Source organism: Lampris incognitus, chromosome 1, assembly GCF_029633865.1.
Source record: "Lampris incognitus isolate fLamInc1 chromosome 1, fLamInc1.hap2, whole genome shotgun sequence".
Lineage (NCBI taxonomy): Eukaryota > Metazoa > Chordata > Actinopteri > Lampriformes > Lampridae > Lampris > Lampris incognitus.
Genome location: NC_079211.1, coordinates 14,972,739 through 14,996,469, shown reverse-complemented (window position 1 = coordinate 14,996,469; position 23,731 = coordinate 14,972,739). Strand labels below are relative to the sequence as shown.

At 42.3% G+C, this 23,731-nt stretch overlaps 2 protein-coding genes across 3 annotated transcripts; both read right to left on the bottom strand.

Moving 5' to 3' along the window:
* clp1 (cleavage factor polyribonucleotide kinase subunit 1) lies at positions 1-13,215 on the bottom strand. Its single transcript, XM_056290321.1, has 6 exons — positions 13,097-13,215; positions 4,046-4,311; positions 2,370-2,477; positions 2,007-2,126; positions 1,232-1,369; positions 1-1,000 (listed from the first exon to the last, which is right to left on the bottom strand). Exons 2-6 carry the CDS (start codon positions 4,307-4,309, stop codon positions 314-316), a joined length of 1,317 nt encoding a protein of 438 aa, XP_056146296.1. The 5' UTR covers positions 4,310-4,311; positions 13,097-13,215; the 3' UTR covers positions 1-313.
* Positions 13,216-14,171: 956 nt separating this feature from the next.
* On the bottom strand, positions 14,172-23,035 carry selenoh (selenoprotein H). 2 transcript variants are annotated; one of them, XM_056291826.1, is made up of 5 exons: positions 22,943-23,035; positions 22,434-22,557; positions 18,907-19,049; positions 15,941-16,094; positions 14,172-14,414 (listed from the first exon to the last, which is right to left on the bottom strand). In XM_056291826.1, exons 1-4 carry the CDS (start codon positions 22,956-22,958, stop codon positions 15,988-15,990), a joined length of 390 nt encoding a protein of 129 aa, XP_056147801.1. In that variant the 5' UTR covers positions 22,959-23,035; the 3' UTR covers positions 14,172-14,414; positions 15,941-15,987. The 2 variants fall into 2 exon arrangements, with proteins under 2 accessions (XP_056147801.1, XP_056147792.1); XM_056291817.1 differs by having other exon boundaries at positions 15,967-16,094.
* Positions 23,036-23,731: the final 696 nt, after the last annotated feature.

Here is a 23,731-nt window from a genome sequence, read left to right as displayed (position 1 = left end):
TGTTTTATTACTTACAGACAAAATGGACTTGGGGAAAAAAGACAATATCATGAAAAATATCACTACGCTGTTAAAATATCTCTGGACACATTGCCTACAAAACTTTAAATTATAGTTCATTAAAACGAATTCATAACCATTTTCTTTCTGAATAAAGTCCACAACACCGAAATTTGGATTTTTAAACTCTTGCCCGCTAGCATCCAGCATCCTCCTCCAATGGTCTTGCATACAGGAACCAAAACATTGCCAAAATATAAAATCTTTTCAACAGAACACTTAATTACATTACCCACCCACCCAAAGTGGTACTTCACTTCAGGTCGATAAAACGAATGTCCATGATGAGTAGCGTGTATCTGGGCAGCGGTCTGGGCGCTGGCGACAGCACGGTCATCACCTGTGCTTGTGTGTCCACAGCCGTCACCACAATGAATCCGCATACGGGGCTCTCCACCACGCCTCTTCTAGACCCCTCTTCTCCTTCCTCGGCACAGCTCACACTCAGCACGTGATGCGTGAGGTCCCGACCTGGGGTCACGGGCACCAGCTTCAGCTGCGTGTCATCCTGAGACATGCCCAGTGGCAGGCACGAGTCCGGGATGGACGGTGCCCCAATCTTATAGATGCGGACGTCTGAGAAACGCACATCAAAGGCGTGCGGGTAGAAGGACACCCCGCGGAAACCGTAGAAGTATTCGCGGATCTTCTCGTCCCTGGCCTCGCGCCGGCACTCCTTGGAGCGCTCCACCACCCCACCGGACTTGGGCAGGAGGACCACCCGTACAAAGTGAGGTAGGTCTCGCTTGAGCTCATTGTAAAGTCTCTCCTGGTCTAGCACCAATACCACGTCCACCTCAAAGGCTGAGGCACAGTGGACCAGAGCCTGATATCCGGAGCCCTTCACCCAGCCACAAGTGTTGATGATGCAGCCTCCCACGCTGGCCTTGCGGTTCACCTCACAGCGCTGCGAGAAAACCTCAGCAAGGCATGACGTCAGCTGTAGACATAGCACACAGAAATGGATAGGAAGAGGGAGAGAATCGATGAATGAGGAAATGGAAGACTGTAGAGTTATACAAAATAAACTGATGAGGGCAGAGGAGAAACACGGATCAAAACTATACAGTTTCACAACCTCACACTGTCATCAAAGTCTGGCAGTTGGTTTTGGAATCTCACTGTTGGGGTTTTATGCACCACGTCACAGGCTAAGCATCTTTCCTCTCACCTTATTGTAAAGTTTGATGTTGGTCCCGGGGGTGGTGGAGCCAAAGTGGTAGACCAGAGGAGCTTGGACTGAGAAACCCTCCTCCACATCTGCTGGACGCTCAATACAGAGTGCTGACACTGTCCCTGGGACAGACACCTAGAAAAGCAGAATTTTTCCATCAATATCCTCCTATCAGGTATTTTCTCGAGGGCAGAAGTTCCATGCACACAAATGACTTTTTTTATGCTTTCTATCGCCAGCATATTTCAGAAATAAAGATAATCCATGAATATTCAAATCAAGAACACAAGTTTTTCATGTTAATGGTTACTGTCAGGTAGGATTTTCCAGGGAAAAATGAGACACTGAAAAGTATTTTACATCTTCACCAGAGCAGCCAAAGGTGGAGGAAGGTTGTGACACAAAAGCTTGGACTGCTTCAATAGAAACGGATCTCCGGGATTTACAGTGGTCAAACACACCAGTGCAGTTACTAGTATAATCATAGGTGTCAATAATTTAAATAAAAATAATGTGCAAAAAATAGACTTGCATCATAAAAAGACAGAATAGGTTGCAGTGAAGTTTGTAAGATGCAGTTGAAATGCTCACCTACACAGAACAGGTGTAGATAGCAGCATTGATTAAAATGAGAATGTTTCTGGTGTGACAGATGCACGACTAAAATACGTGCCTGGTGAAAAATATTTATATCATAAACCGCTGAATACCACCACAAATGTCAACAGTCTTGTTTCTTAGTTTATGATGGTGTGACTCCAATATTTCTCACCCCACTCTGTCCTACGTCCAGCTCAACCAGAGTAGGCCTTCTGCCTAACCTCACAGCGTAGCTCAGAAGCAGCCGGCATACTGTCGACTTCCCCACATCCATAGGCCCCACCACCATTACCTGACAGGAAAAGCATTGTGCAAAATCAATGGAAAATTCATACAATGTGAGTTGAAATGCACATATGCAACATATTCTAAAATTGCAAAATACTCAAACAAAAAGCTGTTTTAGAAAATAAGACATTTGACTGCTGGGATAGACTCCAGCAATCCCCGCGACCCTGAGAGCAGGATAAGCGGTTTGGATAATGGGATGGATGGATGGACATTTGTCTCTCTTTTTCCATTCCCTCCAGCTTACCCTTGGTCCCCTCTCAATGTCTTTCTCTGCCTGCCTTCTCATCTGTTCCAGTGCTGCGTGTGTGTTGAGGTAGAGTAGCATAGGAGTGTCCTTGGATACATAGGCTACCTGTGGTTTGGAGGGAAAGTGTTGGGTCAAAAGTTGGGTCCTTCAAGCAATTCTTACGTCAGTTTTCTGAACATGTAGCTCCGGGTTAGATACAGTATTGTATCATGATTTGAATCTGATATGTCAAGTATGTCCAAAAGTAACACACACGAGGAATAGAAGGGCTACGGATAGAGGGCTAGTTAGTTAGTTTCGTTTATGACCCTTTCAGAAATCCTCTTTGTGTCTGTGGCAACTGTCAGACAAATACAACCACAGCAGAAAAGACATTACAATTAAAGACAGACATTTAACAACAAAGAGCTTCCACAACAACCTCACCAACAATCAAGAATTAAGTACAACAAAATAAAATTGACACACACCTCATATCAGGACTTGTTTAACAGAGCTATACTGGAAGGTCAAATCAGTTCACCTGGACACAATGTTTACTGACAGATACATTTCATCACTCAGCTAAGTGACCCCTTCAGTCTAAACTGACTGCAGGTATCCCACCCTTAGAAACAATACAGCTGCATAACGACAGAAACCAACGACCACTTTCATATGCAGATATGGGCGTGACCATCATCTATAGTTACAATGGCCATGTGTGCTATTCACACATGTACTCTTAGTTGTCCTAAGAGTAGGCCAATTAAGAGTCATCTGTCGCCATCTTACAATGCTGCGATTGTAAACATTCCCAGATCCTCTGTGAATAGTACACATGGCCACTGTAACTGTAGTTAACGGTCACGCCCATATTTGCATATGAAACTGGTTGTTGGTTTCGGTATTGTTTATAGGGGTGGGGATACCTGCAGTCAGTTTAGACTGAAGAGGTCACTTAGCTGAGTGATGAAACATATCTGTCAACAAATGAATCCAGATGAACGGATTCAACTTTCTTTGATTTTCTTACCTGGATTATTGAGCATGCAAAAAAAAAAAAAAAAAAAAAGATACTGGAAGGTATAACGGATCTATGGGCACGTGAAGTCTGCAGAGGCGGTACCCTGTACACCTCCGTTCTGATGGAAACAACTCGTATTCACCACAGAGAGGATGTGATACATCGCTGAGGATTGCCCGCCCTTTGTCAGCCACTCACAGCTCACGAAGCAGTGTCATACCGTGTTGCTGTTGACCCGCAAACTTGCTAGACATATTAACCTTATTGAGCTTGTTCTTGTTAACTACTGACAGTGAGAAATACCAAGCAATAAAGCAGAAAGTTAGAATACTCTCTACAAATGAACACTAAAAAAGAACCAGTATATTTCTGTCCACTCCAAAATGTCGAAGCTTCAGCATGAAGTATAATCATTGTAATCCTCTTCTGTAAATGACACCTGTGTTTAAATCCCATGACAAATTTTCATCAATTACTATCACTAGATATTTATATTAATTTACAACTTCAATACAGTCACCATTAATAGCTACTTGTTGGGTGTTGTCCATTACTGTTACTGTATCTTCCCGTTTTCAATGTGAGAATGCAAAGTCCTCTGAGACTGTAATTGTCATTTAAGGCTTTGAAAAATTAACTTGACACTTTTACTCCTGTAGTTGCTCACCTCTGTCTTCCCATAAAGGGACACACTGCAGCCCTGCCAAGTAAACACCGCGATCTTGGAGCCCGGACCAAATGTGTATCTTTTGTTTCGGTTCAGTTCAGAACCAAAGACCTCAGCCATTCCTGTGAGGAGCTCCAGCTGAACACGTTCACCGGCCTCCACCTCAAAGCGAAGCTCTGTCTCCTTCTCCAGGTCAAACCTGGTGCCCCCTGTCCCAGGTGCAGGAACATCCTCGCCCGTCTTCTCTGCAACCTCTGCTGCCATAGCTGTCACAATACATGTTAGAATGGTGTTGGTGAGTGTTAAAACTATCCACAATAGAAAACATATTACATATACATTATAGTCAAGTCCATTTTATTTGTATAGCCCATTATCACAAATTACAAATTTGCCTCAGCGGGCGTATAGCAACACAACATCCTATTCTTAGACCCTTGCATCGGATAAGGAACACCTCCCTAAAAAAACCCTGTAACGGAGAAAAAATAGGAAGAAACCTCGGGGAGAGCAACAGAGGAGGGATCTCTCTCCCAAGACAGACAGACGTGCAAAGGATGTTGTGTATACACAAATATACACTGTTACAATATATGGCATATTGTTTGCAATATGTCAATGAGTAAAATGGTTAACCAAGAAAGATTTTTCTGTGAAAATGATAATAACTGAGAATAACATTGTAAAATATCATATTTGTGTAAAGATCCACCCCCCCCCCAAAAAAAACTATCAAAGGACCATCTTTAAATAATCCACAACGACACTTGTGAAAGTCAAAACCAATTTGCTGAAGCCTATATAATGTTTCTTAGCTACAGTTCTCATCAAAAGCTGGTCACTACTTATAGAAATACCTCCACTCCTATAACGGTAAAATCATACCAACATTCATCCTCAAACAGAATCAGTCAAATATCTGTACAGTAAAATCATTTCAGTTGTAATGGTTAGGCTATTCTAGTTTTATGACAACCCCCCCTTGGAATTGTTTCATTGTGACAAATTCTTGGTTAATCATTGATTAGATTACATTTTATCAAGTTTCATGATGCAGGTATGTTGTGGTCATGTTGGCAAAATAATATTTGAATCACAAGCATATACAAGTTCACTCGAAGATCAGCCGTTCATTAGTGAATATCAGCAATCATTGAATTTCTATAACTGTCATGTCATTTTAGCCGTATAATAACCTGAATATTCCATCGTCATTAAATGCAGTCCTGGATCAAATATGTGGCGCAAGTGACCATGATTTCAATTTTTGAACGGAATCAGTAGTCAGCAACAGCAGCAACTGGAACGTCCTTATGCATGCTCAATAATCCAGGTAAGGAAATCACAGAACGTTTTATCAGTTCATCTGGACACAACATTTATTGGTCTGTCAAATTACAAAACGACCACACCCTTAGCAATAGGACTATCCTTAACACTGACCAAGTGTGTCTGCTGCTGAAGCTGTGTCTTCAGTTTAGTGAGGGAAAGTTAGGAAAATCTGGGAAGTAAAGCATTACCAAGAAATTTCTTCATGAATGTGCTCATAGAGGTGTGTAATAACATGTATTAAAATGTTGAAATTCAACTCCAGGGGGAAACCCTGAAAAAAACCTGATCAAAGTTGGGGTATCGACACCAGTATTAAAAAAAAAAATCAACTTCCAGTTTAGGAAAAAAGGCTACCAGAACATTTTTGTACATAATTTTCTGAACAAAAAAAGTCTCTTGGGGTAAGTCTCTAACTCACTCGTGTGATTTTTTATGATTTTTAAAAGATTTTTTATTTTCTATTCTTTTTATTTTTTTATCCCGTTCTTAAGGCCCTTTCCATCCACCCCCTCCCAGTGAGAGACCCTTGTTCTTTAATTCATCTATTCTTTTATTTTCATTTTTTGTTTTGAACATATTGTAGTAAAATAGAGAGGAAGTGGGGGAGGGGGGGAGTCCGGGTGAGGGTGATTTTTTGAAAAAGATTTAGATAAATAATTTTTTATCATAACAAATCACAGCAATGCTGTAGAGACTTACTTTTGTTTTGGTTTTTTCATGATTCTGAGTTGATTGCTAGCATTTAATTTTCTCTAGATCTACTCCTGAGTGGAATAACTGCCATGCCAACTTTTGCATATATATTTTTTTGCATTTATTACAATAGTTGCAATAGTCAGAGAAAATCCATGTCAAATGCTTCACAAGTCAATGTCTGAGTCTTCTTCAAGACCATCATGAATACCATTCTTGCATGTAATGCCTTTACAAACTCCACATGCTGAGATGCACTTGACACCATTCTTCTTGCAGCTGCATCGCCTGTTGCTGCAATCTCCATTACAATTACAGCTTGTGAACTGGAGGAGCTCCTCAGGAGCCATTGGGTCTAGTGTTGGAACTGGCTCATAACCATGAACACCGTATGTCCATCCATAGTCACTGGGGTCCAGAGACATGCTCTGTAGAAGAATCCAGTCCCGGGTCTGTAGGTAGGCACGGAGAGAATGCTGTGCAGCCGCACCCTCTGTTGGAGGTAAAGTCTCTGGTTTGATCAGCCCAGCCGCTGCCTTCCGTGAGAACATGGTGTACCGAATTTCACCCAGAGTAGTACCTGGTCCATTGTAAATATACTGGAAGATCGCAGTTCCAGCCTGAACCACTGCACCCTTGGTAGCATGAATGTCCATGAAGATGTCCATATGTTTATCAATGTCCCCTGCACAAAACCTGAAAAAGTGCATTTCAAGGTTTTTTAAAGATATTTCAATATACAAATATTTCACTAAAATACAAGTACTTTTATTATTATAGGTCTACTATTATTACCTGTCAAACAGAGTTGTTTTCCCATGGCCAGAAATAGCAGAAACTGTATCACACCCAGTAAACGCATGACAAAAGAGCAGGTAGCATCTCTTTCTTTCTGAGAGAGCTTCCCGGATCTTCCTGACATCATCAGAGCCCTTGGATGTGGTTAAGAAGAGTAGGTGGTTGGTGGTTGGTGCTTGAGCTATGGTGCACCAGCATTACCAGCACGTCTGCGTCTTCTGCTCGCAACTGTAAAGAGAGCATGTGAAAATATTTTAAAAAATCAAAACTCTTATTTTAAAGTAGTTAAGCAAATGAAAGTTAAATATCTACACAAACTACTGACCTCAACAGAGCCATCTTTAACAGCAACCAATGCCTCTCTCACAATCGAAGTGTCAGCATCATTGTCAGTCTGCTCCACAGTGATGTTAAGTTTTCTGAACGTTGAGGAGAGGAGGTGAATGAGTTCACTCTTGTTATGGATGTTGTCCAAGAACTTTGCTCTTGGTGTCCAGTGCATCATATCTGGTTGAATCTGGAGATCACAGCATGATTTCTTGCTACGTCGGATGTGGTCATGATCTTTTGGTGATCTGTTATAGCCATCAAAGACCACAATGATCCTTTGAGAGTTATAGCCAAGACGCTGCACGTACCTTAGGTAACTGTTGGCAATCTCCTGCCAAGTCTGGCCTTGTTCCCACTTCACCATGTAGAGAAGCCATCCTCCATCAACCACCAAAGTGGAACAGGGTTGGTTAGTGAGTTCAAGTGGATCAGTCAACTCCTTCAGGCTAGTTTTGGAAAACCCTGCCTTGTTTGCCTTTTTCATTTTGTGATCTTTGTTGCCGAAAAGGGACAATGGGACGGGAGTCAGCTCATACTCCAAGCTTGTCTCAACTGTCATATCCTGTTGAGCAAATATTGATGATGGCCCGCAGCAGCAAAGATGTCCAGCATCTTGGTAGCAATGCAGGACAGGTGTCCGTTGTAGTCTGCAAGCCGCTCAGTCCGGATGAACATCTTGATCACATCTACCATGTGGTGGTACTGCACCCAGAGTTTAGGGGTTCTTCCTCCTTCAGCAAGTCTTTTGAACTTTTCTTCAAACCTCTGCTCAAACAGTGCCACTCGTGAATCTGTGTGTCTGGCTCCCGTCTTCCCATCAGCAACCTTCTTAATTAAGGTCCTCATTTCACCAAGCTCATCCTCGCTGAAGATATGTTTCATGGTGTGTTGATAGATGGCTGCATCAATGAGGAGGTGAGCACGGATTGCGTTGTAAAAACACCCTCCATCCAAGATGTGGCTGGCTGTCGTACTTCCTGGATAAATCAGCCGGACCAGTTCTAGTAATCCAGAATCTTCCATGATATTACCTATGGATCCAAGGTAGGACTTCAGCAGGTGAAATCCGCCCAGCCTCGGCATGACAGGTAGATTGGCCTGCTTTATGATGTCCACAGCCTTCAGCCAGATTGGAAGATCAAACGTCACAATAGTGACCCGGTCTGCAGAGAGTCGCATGCACTCTGAGTGTGGTGAAGATGGTGTTGTGGTCATTAGGGTCACCTTCAATGACTGGGAGGTAATCAATCTGTGTGCTCTGTTTAACATTATCTGCATGGATACTCTTCATCCAGCCATTCCAGTTGGGGTGTGGGAAGTCAGGATGTTGAGCTTTGATCACCCACCCTGCTGCCCAGAGTGTATCACCTGGTGTGAGGAGAGGCTGGTTGTGCATCACAGAAGAGGAGAGCTCAGCAATGGAGAGAAGTGTGATGGAGCTGATTCCTTTCTGTTTCCTGCTGGTGAATGGGAGTATCTTCACTTGAGCTCCTTTCAGGATTTTAGCTTTCTCATGTGCCTTTAATTTCACCCTGTGGACAGCAGCTATAATTTGCGGATCTGGCAAAGGTGGTGCTGGAGAGGTGACTTTGATCCAACCCATTGAATGAAACGGGGTGTTTCCACTGACAGAGACAATGTTTAAATCTATATTGTCCCCAACGAACTGAGTGACTGCATTGTTTGCTTCTGCAACCTCCATGGAGACCACCTGATTGTTACTTTCACTGGCGGTCGGAACCGTTGGATCCTCAAGTGCTGCATCAATCGCAGCCTCATCATTGATCTGGTCATCAGTTTCTTCTACAATGGTATCAAGTGTGCCAGATGTATCTGGGATGCCATCTCCATTCCTGTCATTGAGGAAGCAGTATTTGTAGTTTTGTGTCTCTGAGTAAGACTCAGTGTATCCTAGCCGGTGTAACTTGTCGATCATCCATTTTGACCCAAATCTATGATCAAGTTGTATGGCAAGCCCTATTTGGTATGGCAATACTCCTGATCGAGGCCGACGAGCCTTGATAAAGTTCTGCCCCCAAACAGCTACTCTTTCATCGGTCTTCACTATTGGTCTCAAGAACATCTGGAGGCTCTCAGGAACAAGTGCCAGCTGACTCTGGATATCAGCCATACTGTATGCAGTGGGGTATGACTTTGGATCTAGATTAATCATGGCGATGTCATTGCATATGAACTTTAGTGCTGTCTTTATGATTTGTGTCTTCTCATCTCCTTGCTGAAGATTAGCATGATGCTCTCGCAGAATGTTGCTTGTGTTATCTTTGAGGCAGAGTACATCTGACCTTTTCGACTGTGATGTGAAGTACAGTGTGTCATGATATTTCTCTTGAAGTTTCATCCTTAGCCATTTCTTTGAATAAGAGAGGCTCTTATCGGGTGACTGATCAAACTGCTGCATCTTTTCGTGGACTTGGTCAAGCGTCATCACCCCATGCTCGAGTTCTGTGTCTAGCCATTCGCATAATTCAATAAAAACAACCTCTCCCTCATCATCTATTTTCTTTTGTCCTCTCTTCCTTGGTCCTTCATCTGCAGTCTTGGAGTAAGGCCTACCCTTTTCAAAAATAAGTTTGCAGCGCAAATGATACAAGGTTTCTTCTGCTACTAAGTCATTGATCCCTTCCAGACGTCCAAGGACTTCTGTGCCCCAGTCATCTCCACGACTTCTTGCTATCTTCAGCAAGCTTGCCTTTAGTCTATCTGCAGTCACATTATCAGGCACTCTATATTTCTTTCTAGCGTCTGCTGGTTTATGTTCGTAGAGATGAGCGGGTTGGTTGCAAAGAATGCATACATTCTTGTACAGAAGCTGAACGGACCGTGAACTTGAAGAGGTGCATGCAGTTGATGCACTGAACTCAGAGCAAGTGCGCCTTCGCTTCAGCTTTGCTGTCTCTTCCTCTGCCTTCGATGCTTGAGCTGACGTCTTGGTGACCTTGACAAACTTGTTGTACAAATAATCTTTACACTTTATGTGGTATCTAAGTCTTCTTTCATTTTCATCCTTCTTCATACGCTCCAAAATTGTAGCATTTTCCATGGCTTCTGCATGTTTCAATAAAGTAGCGTAGCCTTTAGAAGTTCCTTGCACAAGCCTCTCACCTGGCATTTCCAGGCCTTCACAGAAGAAGCACTTGAGCAGAGGTGGGTTCACATCGTCTTCCATATTAGCCTACTGAAGACCCATAGCCTACACAAAGTAGAATAAAGACCGAATCTGTCATAGAGGCATAGTTTCTGAAATATTGTACTGAGGTGTAAAAGAATAGATTTGCTTAACCGTAACAATAAATTAAAAAAAAAACTGAGGCAGTACAGGCTACACCACTTTAACCTAGCTAGGTAGTTAATGGAGCAGACAGCTAGCATTTAACTAAATAAATAAATCAGATGTAGGTTTTGGAGTATAGTACACACAAGAGAGTCAGACAACTTATGACAACTATGAGCCTGCTAACAAGTATTGTTAAGCTAGTAATGACAACTTTTGGTGGAAGTTAACATTTACATTAGCCGATCATATTACTTACTGTTAGCTAGCTAACAAGAACAAGCAAAGTTATACCTTTTATGTAACAAATGAGAATCATCAGTGTTGTGCAGAGAAACATTTCAGCTTGTTAGAAAAATTGTTGAGAATACGTACGTATCAGGTGTTGAAAGCAGTATATTCAGTCAGCCCGTGATCAATAGAGAAAAAGGATGTAAATGTTGTGGTTACACCGCCCCGAGCTGCCTCCCCGGCACGTTCAAGCCACTCCCCCAGCTCGGATGTGCCGGAAAGATCCGAGCGCTCGGCTTGCACTCTGAGGAGATGAGCGCTGCACTGCACCAGGTGTTTCATCATCCATCAGGCAATCAGGCAGCCCTCTACAAGAAGTCTCCCAGAACACCACTCCGTGCTTCGACGTACTGAACCCTGCGGTAAAGCTCTGACAAGCCCTCCAGCGTTCCTTGCTATTCTGTTTATTTCCCCAGTGTCTTATCTTTGTGTGTCTCTCTCTCTCCTCCCAAGACTCTCCCTGCGCGACTTCCACGGCTCCCCGCGTCTCCCTCGTCCCCAGCGACCCTCACGTTTTTCCCCGGACCTCTCCAGCGATCTCCCCCCATGTCCCCCTACCTGGATCCCTCCTTTCAGACTCGACTTCCCGGATCTCGGACCTGGACTTCCTCGGACAACCCCTCTTGGATCACTGACTGGACTTTCCTGCCAGGTGCACGCACATTATTTCAACACCTCCTTGTCATTTACATACCGCACCATACATAGGCTAAGAACACTCACACATAGTTATACACGCAAACCACTGGACACCACACATAGTTTATTCACACATCCCACTAACAAAACGTTTCTTTGCACCATACATTCCCCTCCCCCAATAAAACCCCCTTTTTGGATTTTGAAGTCATCCTGTGTCTGTCTGCCTTGGGTTTCGCCACACAGGTCGGGTTCTGGTGCGCGAACATAACAGTAAATGGCTTCAACATGTCGGGTGCCCTCTACGGCATGGGGGGGGGGTGAGTGGGAAAGTGGATGTGAATATTTTTCTACCAGGGTCTTGGTGAAAAATAAATGCTTGCAATCAACTTAGAATCATGACAGATTCCTAGTTTGACCCCTCAAACGTAAGTTAAGTCCAATTTAAGCTTTTTTCCATTTTCGAAAATCTGTTATCGGTACCCTGACTTTGAGCAATTTTTTCGGAGGTTACCCCCGGGAGTTGAATTTCAACATTTTAATACATGTTACTACACACCTTAAGGAACACATTGGTGAAAAAAATTATTGGTAACACTTTACCTCCCAGATTGGTCAAATTCCTGCTAACTTTCCCTCACTAGTTCACGTACTTCACATACAGGGGGCAGTACTATAGGTGGAAGGCAGTGTGCTACGGGTTCCCCAGTTTCACCTATAGTGGCCAACTTGTATCTGGGGGAAGTAGAAAAGAGGGCTCTGATGTCCTATCCAGGGACACCACCTAGCCATTGGTTCAGATTTGTGGTCGACACCTGGGCTCAAATTAAATCTCAGGACATACCACATTTCATCGACCACATTAACTCTGTGGACAAACACATCAAGTTCACAAGAGAGGATGTGAAAAATGACAGATTAGCCTTCTTAGACTGTGAAACTGAAATTGGTGACGGGGACATTTGATTGTTGATGTCTACCGTAAACCAACAAATACTGATCAGTACTCAAAAGTATGACTCTCATCATCCACTGGAGCACAAACTAGGAGTCATCAGGACCGAGCTGACAACGTCCCCACCGACACAGTGGCCGGGTAAGGTGTGAAATCCAACATTAAACAGGTCCTGGTTACGTGTGGTTATCCTAACTGGGCATTTGTCAAAACCAGGAAGACAGCCCAACAGTGCACCGGCCAGTCGACGAGAGAAGGAAACGACAATCCCTGAACGGGGTGTGTGTGTGTGTGTGTTAAGAGTACATCTATCGCCGTCTCAAAATGCAGTGATTGCAACTATTCCCCAGTCTTCTGTGAATAGTATACATTGCCATTGTAACTCTAGTTAATGGTCACTGCAATTTATCATATGAAACCGATAGCTGTTTTCGGTCGTTATGCCACTGTGTTATCTATAAGGGTGGTGATACCTGCAGTCAGATGAGACTGAAGAAGTCACTTAGATGAGTGATGACACGTTTCTCCCAATAAACGTTGTGTCCAGATGAACCGATTCAACTTTCTGTATAGTACCTGTAATAGTTCTGACGCCATCACGTTGAGAACTCGTTTATTTTCCGTATATGTTACGGGTCTTAGAAACATGATCCTTGACAAAATAAAACTACAAAAGGTGTAAACACACACTTCCATGGAAATGTAAAATGGATATACTTACTCGCAAAGCAGTCAGGAAAACTTTAAAAAAGAGCGAAAATGTGGAGTTTCCAATTCACGAGCAACACTGCTGCGTCCTGTCGCACCCAGATGACGTCACACTCCAGTCAACCAGACGTGTATGTCCCTCAAAAAGCGAAGTGATTTATTTCCCGAGAGGTCTCATTCACGTTTAATGTACAGCAGATCAGCCGTTATGGGAACTTTATAAACAGACTGAAACAATGACAGCTGTAAAATGCAATGTCACTGAAAGACATTTAAATTCGAAAGAGGGCGAAGTATGCTAAAAAAATAACCGCGAAAACCCACGCTTTTGCAAGACAATACGGGCCCTATTGACTAACATAACATTTCAGTTTAAACTCGATGAATCAAAAAAGTATAAAGGAGGTGCATGTTGAATTGTTAATCTACTTTTTTTTCCTTCAGTCTGGATCTGGAAAAAGATCAGCATCTGGTAAAGATAGGCCGGGTCACCGCCAACAGGACGCAGCAGCCAACTAATCCCGACCGCATTCAGACTAGCCCTGTAGTGGTTATGGGGGATACATAATTCCCCTTATTGAGCTAGTAGGAACGTTAGTTTACAGCTGCTGTTTTCTCGGTTCGGGTTTACAGTGACACACTTCCGCTGCGGGGTTTTTGTTGTTGTTGTAACGGTGGAAGGAATAAATGGTGCACGTTGTGTAGACGAAAGAGAAAGTTGTCACGACTCCTACTTGAGCTCCTCTACAGCCCCCTCCAAAAAAAAAAGAAAAGGAAAAAAATCTAATGACGATTCAACACTAAAAACCTCCTAAACATATACTCAATTTAGACAAACAAATCTCTTATCTGTTGGCAGAGCAGGTTGTCATCAGTGTATGGAACACTAAACATGTTCAGGTAAGTAATGTTTCAGACCTGCAGGTGTATTTTCAATTTAGCAAAACTATTTCTAGTTCTTATTCTAACTTTTTTTTCATTTAAGGGTAATAAGAAATGGGTGGAAATTGAAACCTCATGCAGTAAACGGCTCATAGAGTATAGCTTAACTATAATCATAACTTCAATCCCAACAGCTGAAATTCATGTAAAAAAAATCACTTTATTGAACGAACAACAATAAAAGATACAATAAAAGTAGATAAACGGAAAAGACAGCTGCAGCTGAAAGGAATTTGTTTGACGTATTACTGGAGAGCCACCGCTAGATGTCCACATATCCATATGTTGTGCACTTGGAGCTTGGGTAATCAGAGGAGAGACTGGGAACATCCCCATTGGTCACTTCTCATCATTCTGCATCCATCGGCTACAAACGTCTGGATATCTGACTGTACAAAAATCAGAAAAGAGAAATCAGGACACGATCATTTAAACTGGGGCATATACTGACAAAATAATTTGCTATTTGCAGAGCACTTGGCTGGTCTCGTAAGGTTTGACTGATCCATTAGTCAGAGGCAATAGTTTTAGCTTTAGTTGGATGAACAAATTAATGTAATAGTTTTGAAAAATCTGATCAATCATTGATACATATGGTTTCTGTTTGCCCATTTGTGGAGATAATGGCTTGCTGTGAATATGAAAGAAAGTGTGGATTCTTACATTTTCCAAATAATAAAACCAATCTTTCATTTTATTTACAAGCAATGTGAACCATGACAAAACTTGGTATTAGTTATAATGAAGTTCCTTGCTCTGCATGAAATCACCACACAACTAACTTATTTACATAAAATCAAATAAAAATAGTTTTACTATGTAAACCTTCAATATGGTCATTGCTGTTCATGTTACTTTGACTGTTAAATTAACTCCAAGACCCGGTCATACTTAACACAGCATGCTGCACAACTTCTGGACCATGCCCTATATATATATATATCTCCCAGATACACAATTTCAATGTATTTCTCACTGGTTTCCAGTTCAAGCAATGCAACTGCTACAAAGAATCTGTGTGCTTTGTTTGCATCCTGCCAAGATGTGAACACGTCTTGCCTCTTTGTATTCTTTTTTTTTAATAAATTTATTTCTGATTTTTCCCTTTTTTCTCCCAATTTAGTGGCCAATCGATCCCTATTTTAATTCAAACACCCACCCTCGTACTGCATGCGTTCGCCAACTGCATCACTCCGGCCGGCAGTCTCGAAGGAGACCGCCTCCCCACTTTCGTGACAAGGCGACTCCAGGCCGAACCGCTGTTTTTTTCCGACACACACAGAGACGCATTCATGGGATGAACACAAGCCGACTCAGCCCCCCTCCCGAAGACAGCGTTGCCAATGATTGCTGCTTCATCGAGTCCGGCCATAGTCGGATCTGACGAGACCGGGGCGCGAACCCCAGTCCCCAGTGGGCAACTGCATCGACACAAAGCCGATGCTTAGACCGCTACACCACCGCGGACTGCCTCTTTGTATTCTTATATTGGCTCCCAGTTGCTGCTATTAAGTTCAAGACTTGCTATTGACTTTCTGAGCTGTTCCAAAGAACTGTACCAACAAACTCCTGTCAACGTGTACTCCTGCTTGCCCTTTTCCTTCTACCTCTGGAAGTGTCTGCTAAATGAGAAAATTCAAACTACACCAAGAAAACTGTAGAGACCTTCTTTGATGCATATTTTGTCCTATAATCAGAACTGTCGATTCACACCGATGCTCTACTGTTTTTCTGGAAAGAAAATATCCTACTTCCTTGACATGCTTGCCTATTAAGATATTCCAAGACTCAGATTCTGACAAATTATCTTCAATCTTTTCTATTCCTGCTTTTCTTCTACTTTAAAATGTTGTCATGTCTGGTGGGATTTCTAGGCTGCACATCCAAACAGATAAAAACGTTCATATGTACAAACCTATTTGTAAAGTAAAAATGATAAACCTTTTTCAAGCATCTGTTTTTCTATTCTGTCTTCAGAGCCTCCTCCAGTGCAGTAACCACGACATCAGGCTCTGGGAACTTCATCTTGCGAGGTGGCCCTTTCTTTATTCCCGTCCAGAGGACAATTTCTGCATGGAAGAGGTTTAGAAGAAATCAGTTATGAGAAACAGACAAAGTGAATAGTACTGAGAATGTTCTCCTGAAGCTTTTTTCAAATAGGTAAAAAGATAGACCAAGGAAATCACAGCTGCTTTGACTGATTAAACTGAACAATGGACAGACACCAAATTAGGAGATCTCTTGCAGCAGCATTTTGAAAGCATGTGAAATACATTTGATCCCCAGTAACACATGCTGTAGACTATTCTTTGAAACGAGGAGTAAGATGTACAGGGAGATCTATGGCGAGTTCTCCCTTTAGCGGGGCCATTTTGCAGCCCTAGCATGGATTAGCCTCTTCAGCTTCTTATGCTGAAGTTGGCTGTAATGAGGCAAACTAGGTACAAGTAAAAGTTATAGCCGGGTTAGGGCTGGGCATTATATCGATATTATATCAACATCGTGATGTAAGACTAGATATTATCTGGAATTTTGGATGTCGGACTCTCATCATATGACAAGTATTGTCTTTTCCTGCTTGTAAAGGCTGCATTACAGTGAAGAGATGCAATTTTCTGAACTCAGACTGTTATAGCTGTTCTATTATTTGTCTTTACCTGTTTGGACATCTTTTTTTTTTTTTAATTTATTTCTGATTTTTCCCTTTTTTCTCCCGATTTAGTGGCCAATTGATCCCTATTTTAATTCAAAAACCCACCCTCGTATTGCATGCGTTCGCCAACTGCATCTCTCCGGCCGGCAGTCTCGAAGGAGACGCCTCCCCACTTTCGTGACAAGGCGAATCCAAGCCGAACCACTGTTTTTCCGACACACACAGAGACGCATTCACATGACGAACACAAGCCGACTCCGCCCCCCTCCCGAAGACAGCGTTGCCAATGATTGCTGCTTCATCGAGTCCGGCCATAGTCGGATCTGACGAGACCGGGGCGCGAACCCCAGTCCCCAGTGGGAAACTGCATCGACACCAAGCCGATGCTTAGACCGCTATGCCACCGCGGACTGGACATCATATTATAATATTCTTTATATAGCATCTTAAAAATCTACCATTACAATGTGCTTCACAGTGACAAAAAGCAAGAAGACAATCAAATACAAAATCAGTTTAACAAATTAAACAGTAGGGGTAAAACAATTAATGGATAAAATAAGTAACAGATAAAATAATTAAGAAAAAGCCATATGGTAAAAGTAAGTGTTAAGAGACACCTTTAAAGAAGGCAGTGAGTTTTCTAGTCTAAGATCCTCAGGTAAACTATTCCAAAGGGTTGGGGCCCGAACAGCAAAAGCCCTGCCATCTTTAGTCTTCAGCCTAGACCAGGGAATCGCCAACAGGTTTTTAATAAGAGGATCTCAAGTTATGGGCTGGTGAATAATGATTTAAAAGTTCAGCTAGGTAGCTCGGTGCCATAACATGCAGGGCCATAAGAGTTAAAACTCAAATTTTTAAAATCAATTCAAAAGCGGACAGGCAGCCAGTGAAGGGAAACCAAAATAGGGGAGATATGATCACGCTTTTGTGATTTGATTAAAAGTCTGGCGGCTGCGTTTTTGGACACTGAAGCCATGCAATCATGTTTTGGCCAAGGCTTGTAAACACGGCATTAAAATAATCCAGATGAGCAGCAGTAAAAGCATGAGTAACTATTTGAAGTGATAAAAAAAAACAACATAATTCTAGAGTTATTTCTCAAGTGGAAGAAACATGACTGAACTAGCCTTTTAACATGGGACTTGAGTGTGACTCTGAGCTAAGATAACTCCCAAGGTTCATAGCAGTGGGTACAACATGCTGAGCTAGAGTTCCAAGAGATCAGTATGCATTGGTTTATGGCAAACATCAACAATCACCAATTGCAATTTCAGTCTAAAATGGCTAATCTGTAATTTTTCACGTGGGGGGTGGGGGGTGGGGTGATGACATAAGAATATATCTGTCACCATCTTACAATGCTGTGATTGCAACTATTCCCCAATCCTCTGTGAATAGTACACATGGCCATTGTAACTCTAGTTAATGGTCATGACAATTTGCATATGAATTCAATCGCTATGCCACTGTATTGTTCAAAAGGGTGGGGATACTTGCAGTCTGAGACTGAAGAGGTCACTTAGACGAGTGATGAAACGTTTCTCTCGATAAACGTGTCCGGATGAACTGATTCAAACTTTCTGCGATTTCCTCACTTGGATTATTGAGCATGCATAAAGACATTACCAATGAGTGTTTACCAAAAATGTTATCGTGTAAATATTTAGCGGGAGGACCAATAGTCATCTCTACAATATCATCAAAATATCGATACAGGTATTTGGTCAAAAATATCATATATGATTTTGTTCATACTCCATTTAGGGAGTTGTTCCTTATCCGATGTGAGGGTCTAACGACAGGATGTTGTGTTGCTGTAGAGCCCAGAGGCAAATTTGTAATTTGCCAACAATGAGCTATACAAATAAAATTGACTTGACAAACCTGCCCTAAACAGGGTTCGACGTTCCAGCTCCATTTTACACTCTAGATGTTTTCAAGCACAGAGAGGCTGAAGATGTATTTTAGTGCATGGGTGGGGTCATTTATAATGATTAGCTATGTGTGTTTATTAAGAGCAACAAAAGAAACATGCATTTCCTTTGTAACGATTTACAGGGTTGAGGTAAACAGCAGGCTGTGACAGCAAGGTGCTGCGTAGCTTGTTACTGCGTGCAACTTGAAGGTAGGTGGGTAGCGGTCCTCCGAGCACACCTTAGCAACCGGAGAGCCACAAACTACCTCTGCCAAGAAACAAGTGGCAATTGGGCACTTATCCTCCTCACCTTTCTCTCCTTCCACCAGAGTGATCTCAAAGCTGTTCCTGCGGGGCTTCTCAGGGTTCAGAACCACATTCAGCTCAGGATGGGCTGCCAGGAGAGCAGATTTCACCCCCTGAGCATTACGCCCATACACCTGTCAGCTCTTGCTGCAAAGGAAAAAAAATCAACGGATCATTTGCATGGGATGTGTCATGCTTGGCCCAATGTGTGACCTTCCATTTGGTCACTTAAGCTTACCATAGCTATTACAAATATCAAAAAGTCATCTTTTACCTGTTCTCAATCACCTATAGCATCTTTTCAGATACACTCATAATCCCCAATGTCTGATTGTTTTACCCCACCAGTTGGACTGCAGAAACCTTGGGGATCATGACCCGATCTTCAATAGCCGAGTGAAAACAGGAAAAAGAATTGACATTGGATTTATTCCCGATAGGAGGGTTTCTGTGCAACGTCATCACAGAGATGCGTGCGCAACTAGGGGGCAGAAAGCAGCTACAGCGCTTAGATTTTAACCAAGATAGAGCTCAGATACATTAGAGATGACACGCAGTTGTTGTGCAATAAACTGCACGAACCGCCAAAAGGATGGGTGGAAAAGGTTCAACATTCCAAAGGGGTCACATGCATTTGCAAGGAATAGAAGGAAATTATGGATTCAGGCTATTAAAAGGGCGGATTGGGATCCCGATGGTCCGAAAGGCGTGCAGTATCTTCCATTTGTCTTCCCCAAATGACAGCTGGAACAGTGAGATCTGTGGATTCATATTGCATTAGCTGTTTAACAACGCTTTCCAGCTGAGGTGTCCTTCCATGTGACAACCCTGTTAAAGCTACTGCCCGTTATACATCCCACTGAGTATGTTCCATGTTGTGCACTTTGCCTGCTCTTTTGTCACATCCTGCAGGTGTTCCAGTCAGTTAGTTGTGCATTGCCTTCTCATTTTGCTATAGCTGGTTTTGCACTTCTCTTTAAGGTCAGCTGACAACAGGTCCCTGGCAGATGGGTCATACATAGCTGTCAAGGGCTCAGGGAGTTCATATTCTGTTTCCGATGATGTGTCTGAGTCTGCGGCTGTGTTGGACATGTTTTTGAGGGCCTGGAGATCTTCAGTTGTAATTGCTGTGTGTAGGAAGAAATGTACAGTATGTAAGCAGTATCACACTAATTTTACAATAATGCTATTATTTTATTGTTCATAATTTAGTTCTGCCAACAGATTAATGAAATTATTATACATTATAGGCTGCTAGAATGCTACATTATAGGTTACTACAATGTATGAAATAGAATGTAAACAAAAGATGGATTATTAATTCACAGGTAAAACTCTCAGTGCATGTCACCATTAGTACATCTCAGACTAAGTATTGTTTGGAACAAACTTATTTATCTGCTGAATTAAAAATTGGGATCAAAGGGATTAGTGTGGAATTAGGATAGTACTTGGCTGCTAATAAATGGGTTAAATTACAAATGACTCTTAAGTAGCGGTATGGCTGATAAGCAATTATCAATATTTCTTTTTTGTGCTCCAAGTCTGAGAAAGTTCTGAATGCCAAGGCGCGTATCACTGTGTGATCATAATTGTAGCTTATTTCATTTTTCCGCTTCTCATTGACAATCAAGTGTCTGCACACAACTAGCTACTTCATCAAGAATCAACGTGTTACGCATCACTTGTGCAGCCAGTTCGCTCTTATCTACCTGGTATATTTTGAGGTGTTGGTGCGTGATGGACCCTCAGCAAGTTAGTGAGTTGTCTTTTTGGCCGGCTGAAGTTGATCTACTTCAATTTTTGTGGCTCCACATTCTTTCTCCACACATCCTTCCACTTATTTGTTTTGGAAGTGCAGGCAACCTCCTCCTCAGTGCATCTCCATCTGATGGCTGCAGCATGACTGCAACAAGAGGCGAGGCTGGAGCGATGGATAACTTATTAATAAAAGTGGGTGAGATAATGATCTCAAATTATCTGCTGTGTGATACCTACCCTGCCATCCATGTGCAGTTCGCTGTTAGAACATATCCAAGGTCCTTATGCACGTAAACCCAGGCATCAGAAGTTTTAGTCTTTTGGCCCCGTCTTTGGCTAGGTAGGACACCTGCCCTCAAAATGCAAAACTCCGATCCCGCATAATAAAACTTTACCTCTTGCACACGACCACAAAGTACGTAATTATATGCACCTAGGGATTTGTATGCTTGCAGATTTTCCTTGGTATAAACACTGGGCTTCTCAATGAGATAGGTGTATATATCGGGCCATACAATTGCTGGCCACTTGGACATATTTAAAACTCATTCGTTGTCTGGGATAGCGTAGGGATTCGGTAATTTCTCACCATTACTGAGAACTAATTTATTATTGTAACTGGTGCGGTCCAAGCTACTCAGGCTTCTGATGTAATCTGTGCCAGCCATTTCTTCACTGTCCCAGACCTTGCTAGCTGTCATGCGCATCATGCACAGTATGTTTACAGTAGCTGTCAAACTTTATTCAAACGTGGAAGGTCGTAAAGTAGCCTGTCGTAAACATTTTTACTTTGATTTAGTTAGCCTTTTGACGTTACCACCAAGCTCCTGATATGATCAAATAGCAAGTGGATAAACAGGCTCAATAATCAATCAGGTAAGATGAGCAAAATTCCTAAATGCCAGCAACCCATAAAGGTTTCTGAGATTTGGCTGGCTCTTTTCAGCAAAAAAATTATTTGATTAACTTAGTGGGGTAATTTCATTCAGAGACCGATAACTAGCGTTAAATAGCCTAACTATTGCTAGCTAACATTTTGCAAATTATATTAATATACAAATGAAAGACAAATAAAAAAAGATCCATCTCTGATATCTTATTATTGAGTGAACAAGAACTTACAAACAATGCGAAATCTACGATGATTACAACCTTTGATTATAACACTGGTCAACACAATGTTTCTTGCATGGGGTTTTTCAACGGATTATAGCTAACTTTTGGGTGCTGAATCCAAATCTGGCATTAGTTTTTGCCTATCACATCAGGTTTTTGAACTATGAAAAATCAGTATTTTTGAGAAAACAGCACTTTTACACTCGAAGTTAAAAAAACACTATTGCATTAGAAGATCGATAGATGCAAAAATGATTACAATGAATAAATAAACACTCAGCCTAGCATGAAATTGCTTAGGAAATGAATAGGGGTCATTTTTATCCCCACCAAGATTGCCAGACTAGATGGTCAACTTTTGTAAAATCCTGAATAAGGAGCATACAGATAGCACAAAAACTTGATGTGATAGAGCAAATCTGAGCTCAGATTTGGATTCAGCAGCCCAAAGTTAGCCAAAAACGGTTTCCAAAGTCCATGCAAGAAAAAAAACAACAACTATATTTTTGTAGACCAGTGTAATCTTTTGAGAGCTACCAAAGCGGGTTTGCCCCCTGGCTGCGCACGCACCCAGTAACGTTTGCAAACAGGAAACCCGTCTATACCACTGAAAAGCTTAACTAGCAGTTAATCTGAAGCTTCTTATAGACTCACCAGTGCTCAATGACCACCCGTTGGCCTTCACAGTCATTCTCCCCCACGTCCTCCTTCGCCTTTTTCTCCTCCACCACCTCTTTCTTCTCCTTTGCCTCCGCCTTGCGCTTCGACCCACGACGACCTGTTACAATGCATTTCACAGATCAAAACACGGTCAAGAGGTATGTGGACAACCCTCGACACGATTATTATAGCGTGACCCAAATGTTTCCTATATATATATATATATATATATATAAGTATATTTTAACATAAAATTACTGGCAGCCGATTTTAGGTTCGCTATCAGATCCCACGAGCACTAGACGACTCCCCAAACAACAGCAAGACCAGCATGACAAATAAACGCAGAGCTCAATGACGGGACCATTTCACAACCGTGCCCCTGCAAATCACTGCAAAGGGCAGAATTAATTCATATTTCTCCGATACTTTTGCACGCACTCCTTAAAGGTTGTGATATCTCACCAGTGTCGTGAGCGTACATGAGACGCCCACAAGCTTACCTGACTTGGGCGCCATTGCTAAATGTCTGTGCAACGAAACTTTGGCGCGCCGACGGCCCACGATTTAAAGAGGCTGGGGTTCGTGTGTATGACGTCACTGCCGGGAAAAGAGACCGACTGTCAATAATATGTATTTCTTCTTCTTCTCCTCCTCCTCCGCCTCTTTTTCTTCTTCGTCCTCCCCCCCCCCCTTCTTCAGTGAGAATTTATCGCTGTTGGCGTCCATAAAAGTCGCATTACCGCCATCTTCTGGAATGTAGGAACGTCACACAATACTGAGTATCGACATAGTCCGCCCAGAGTGATCCCATTCACGACGTTGTTCTCGTCCTTTCTCTCCAATCTATTATAGTAGCTTCGGCATACGACAATCTCTTTTCTGCTCTCATTTTATTCACTTTCTCCTACTTCATTCCTTTTGGACAATGTGCTAACCCCGTATCATGATTTCCCATGCAGTGTAGGCACTTTGCTTGCTCTTTCCCACTTCAAACTCCTCCACATTACAGTTGTCCTCACCAAGTATCCCACATCTTTTGACTCTTGCATACAGCAGCAACATGTCTATATTCTTGAGCAGCAAAAACATCCGAGAGGAGCCTATACCAAGTAGGTCTAGTCTCTTTTCACACACACACACACACACACACACACACACACACACACACACACACACACACACACACACACACACACACACACACACACACACACACACACATATATATATAGGTATAATATGACTTGGTTCACAGCAGTTTTCAAGAAATTACACAGGTATTACAAGAC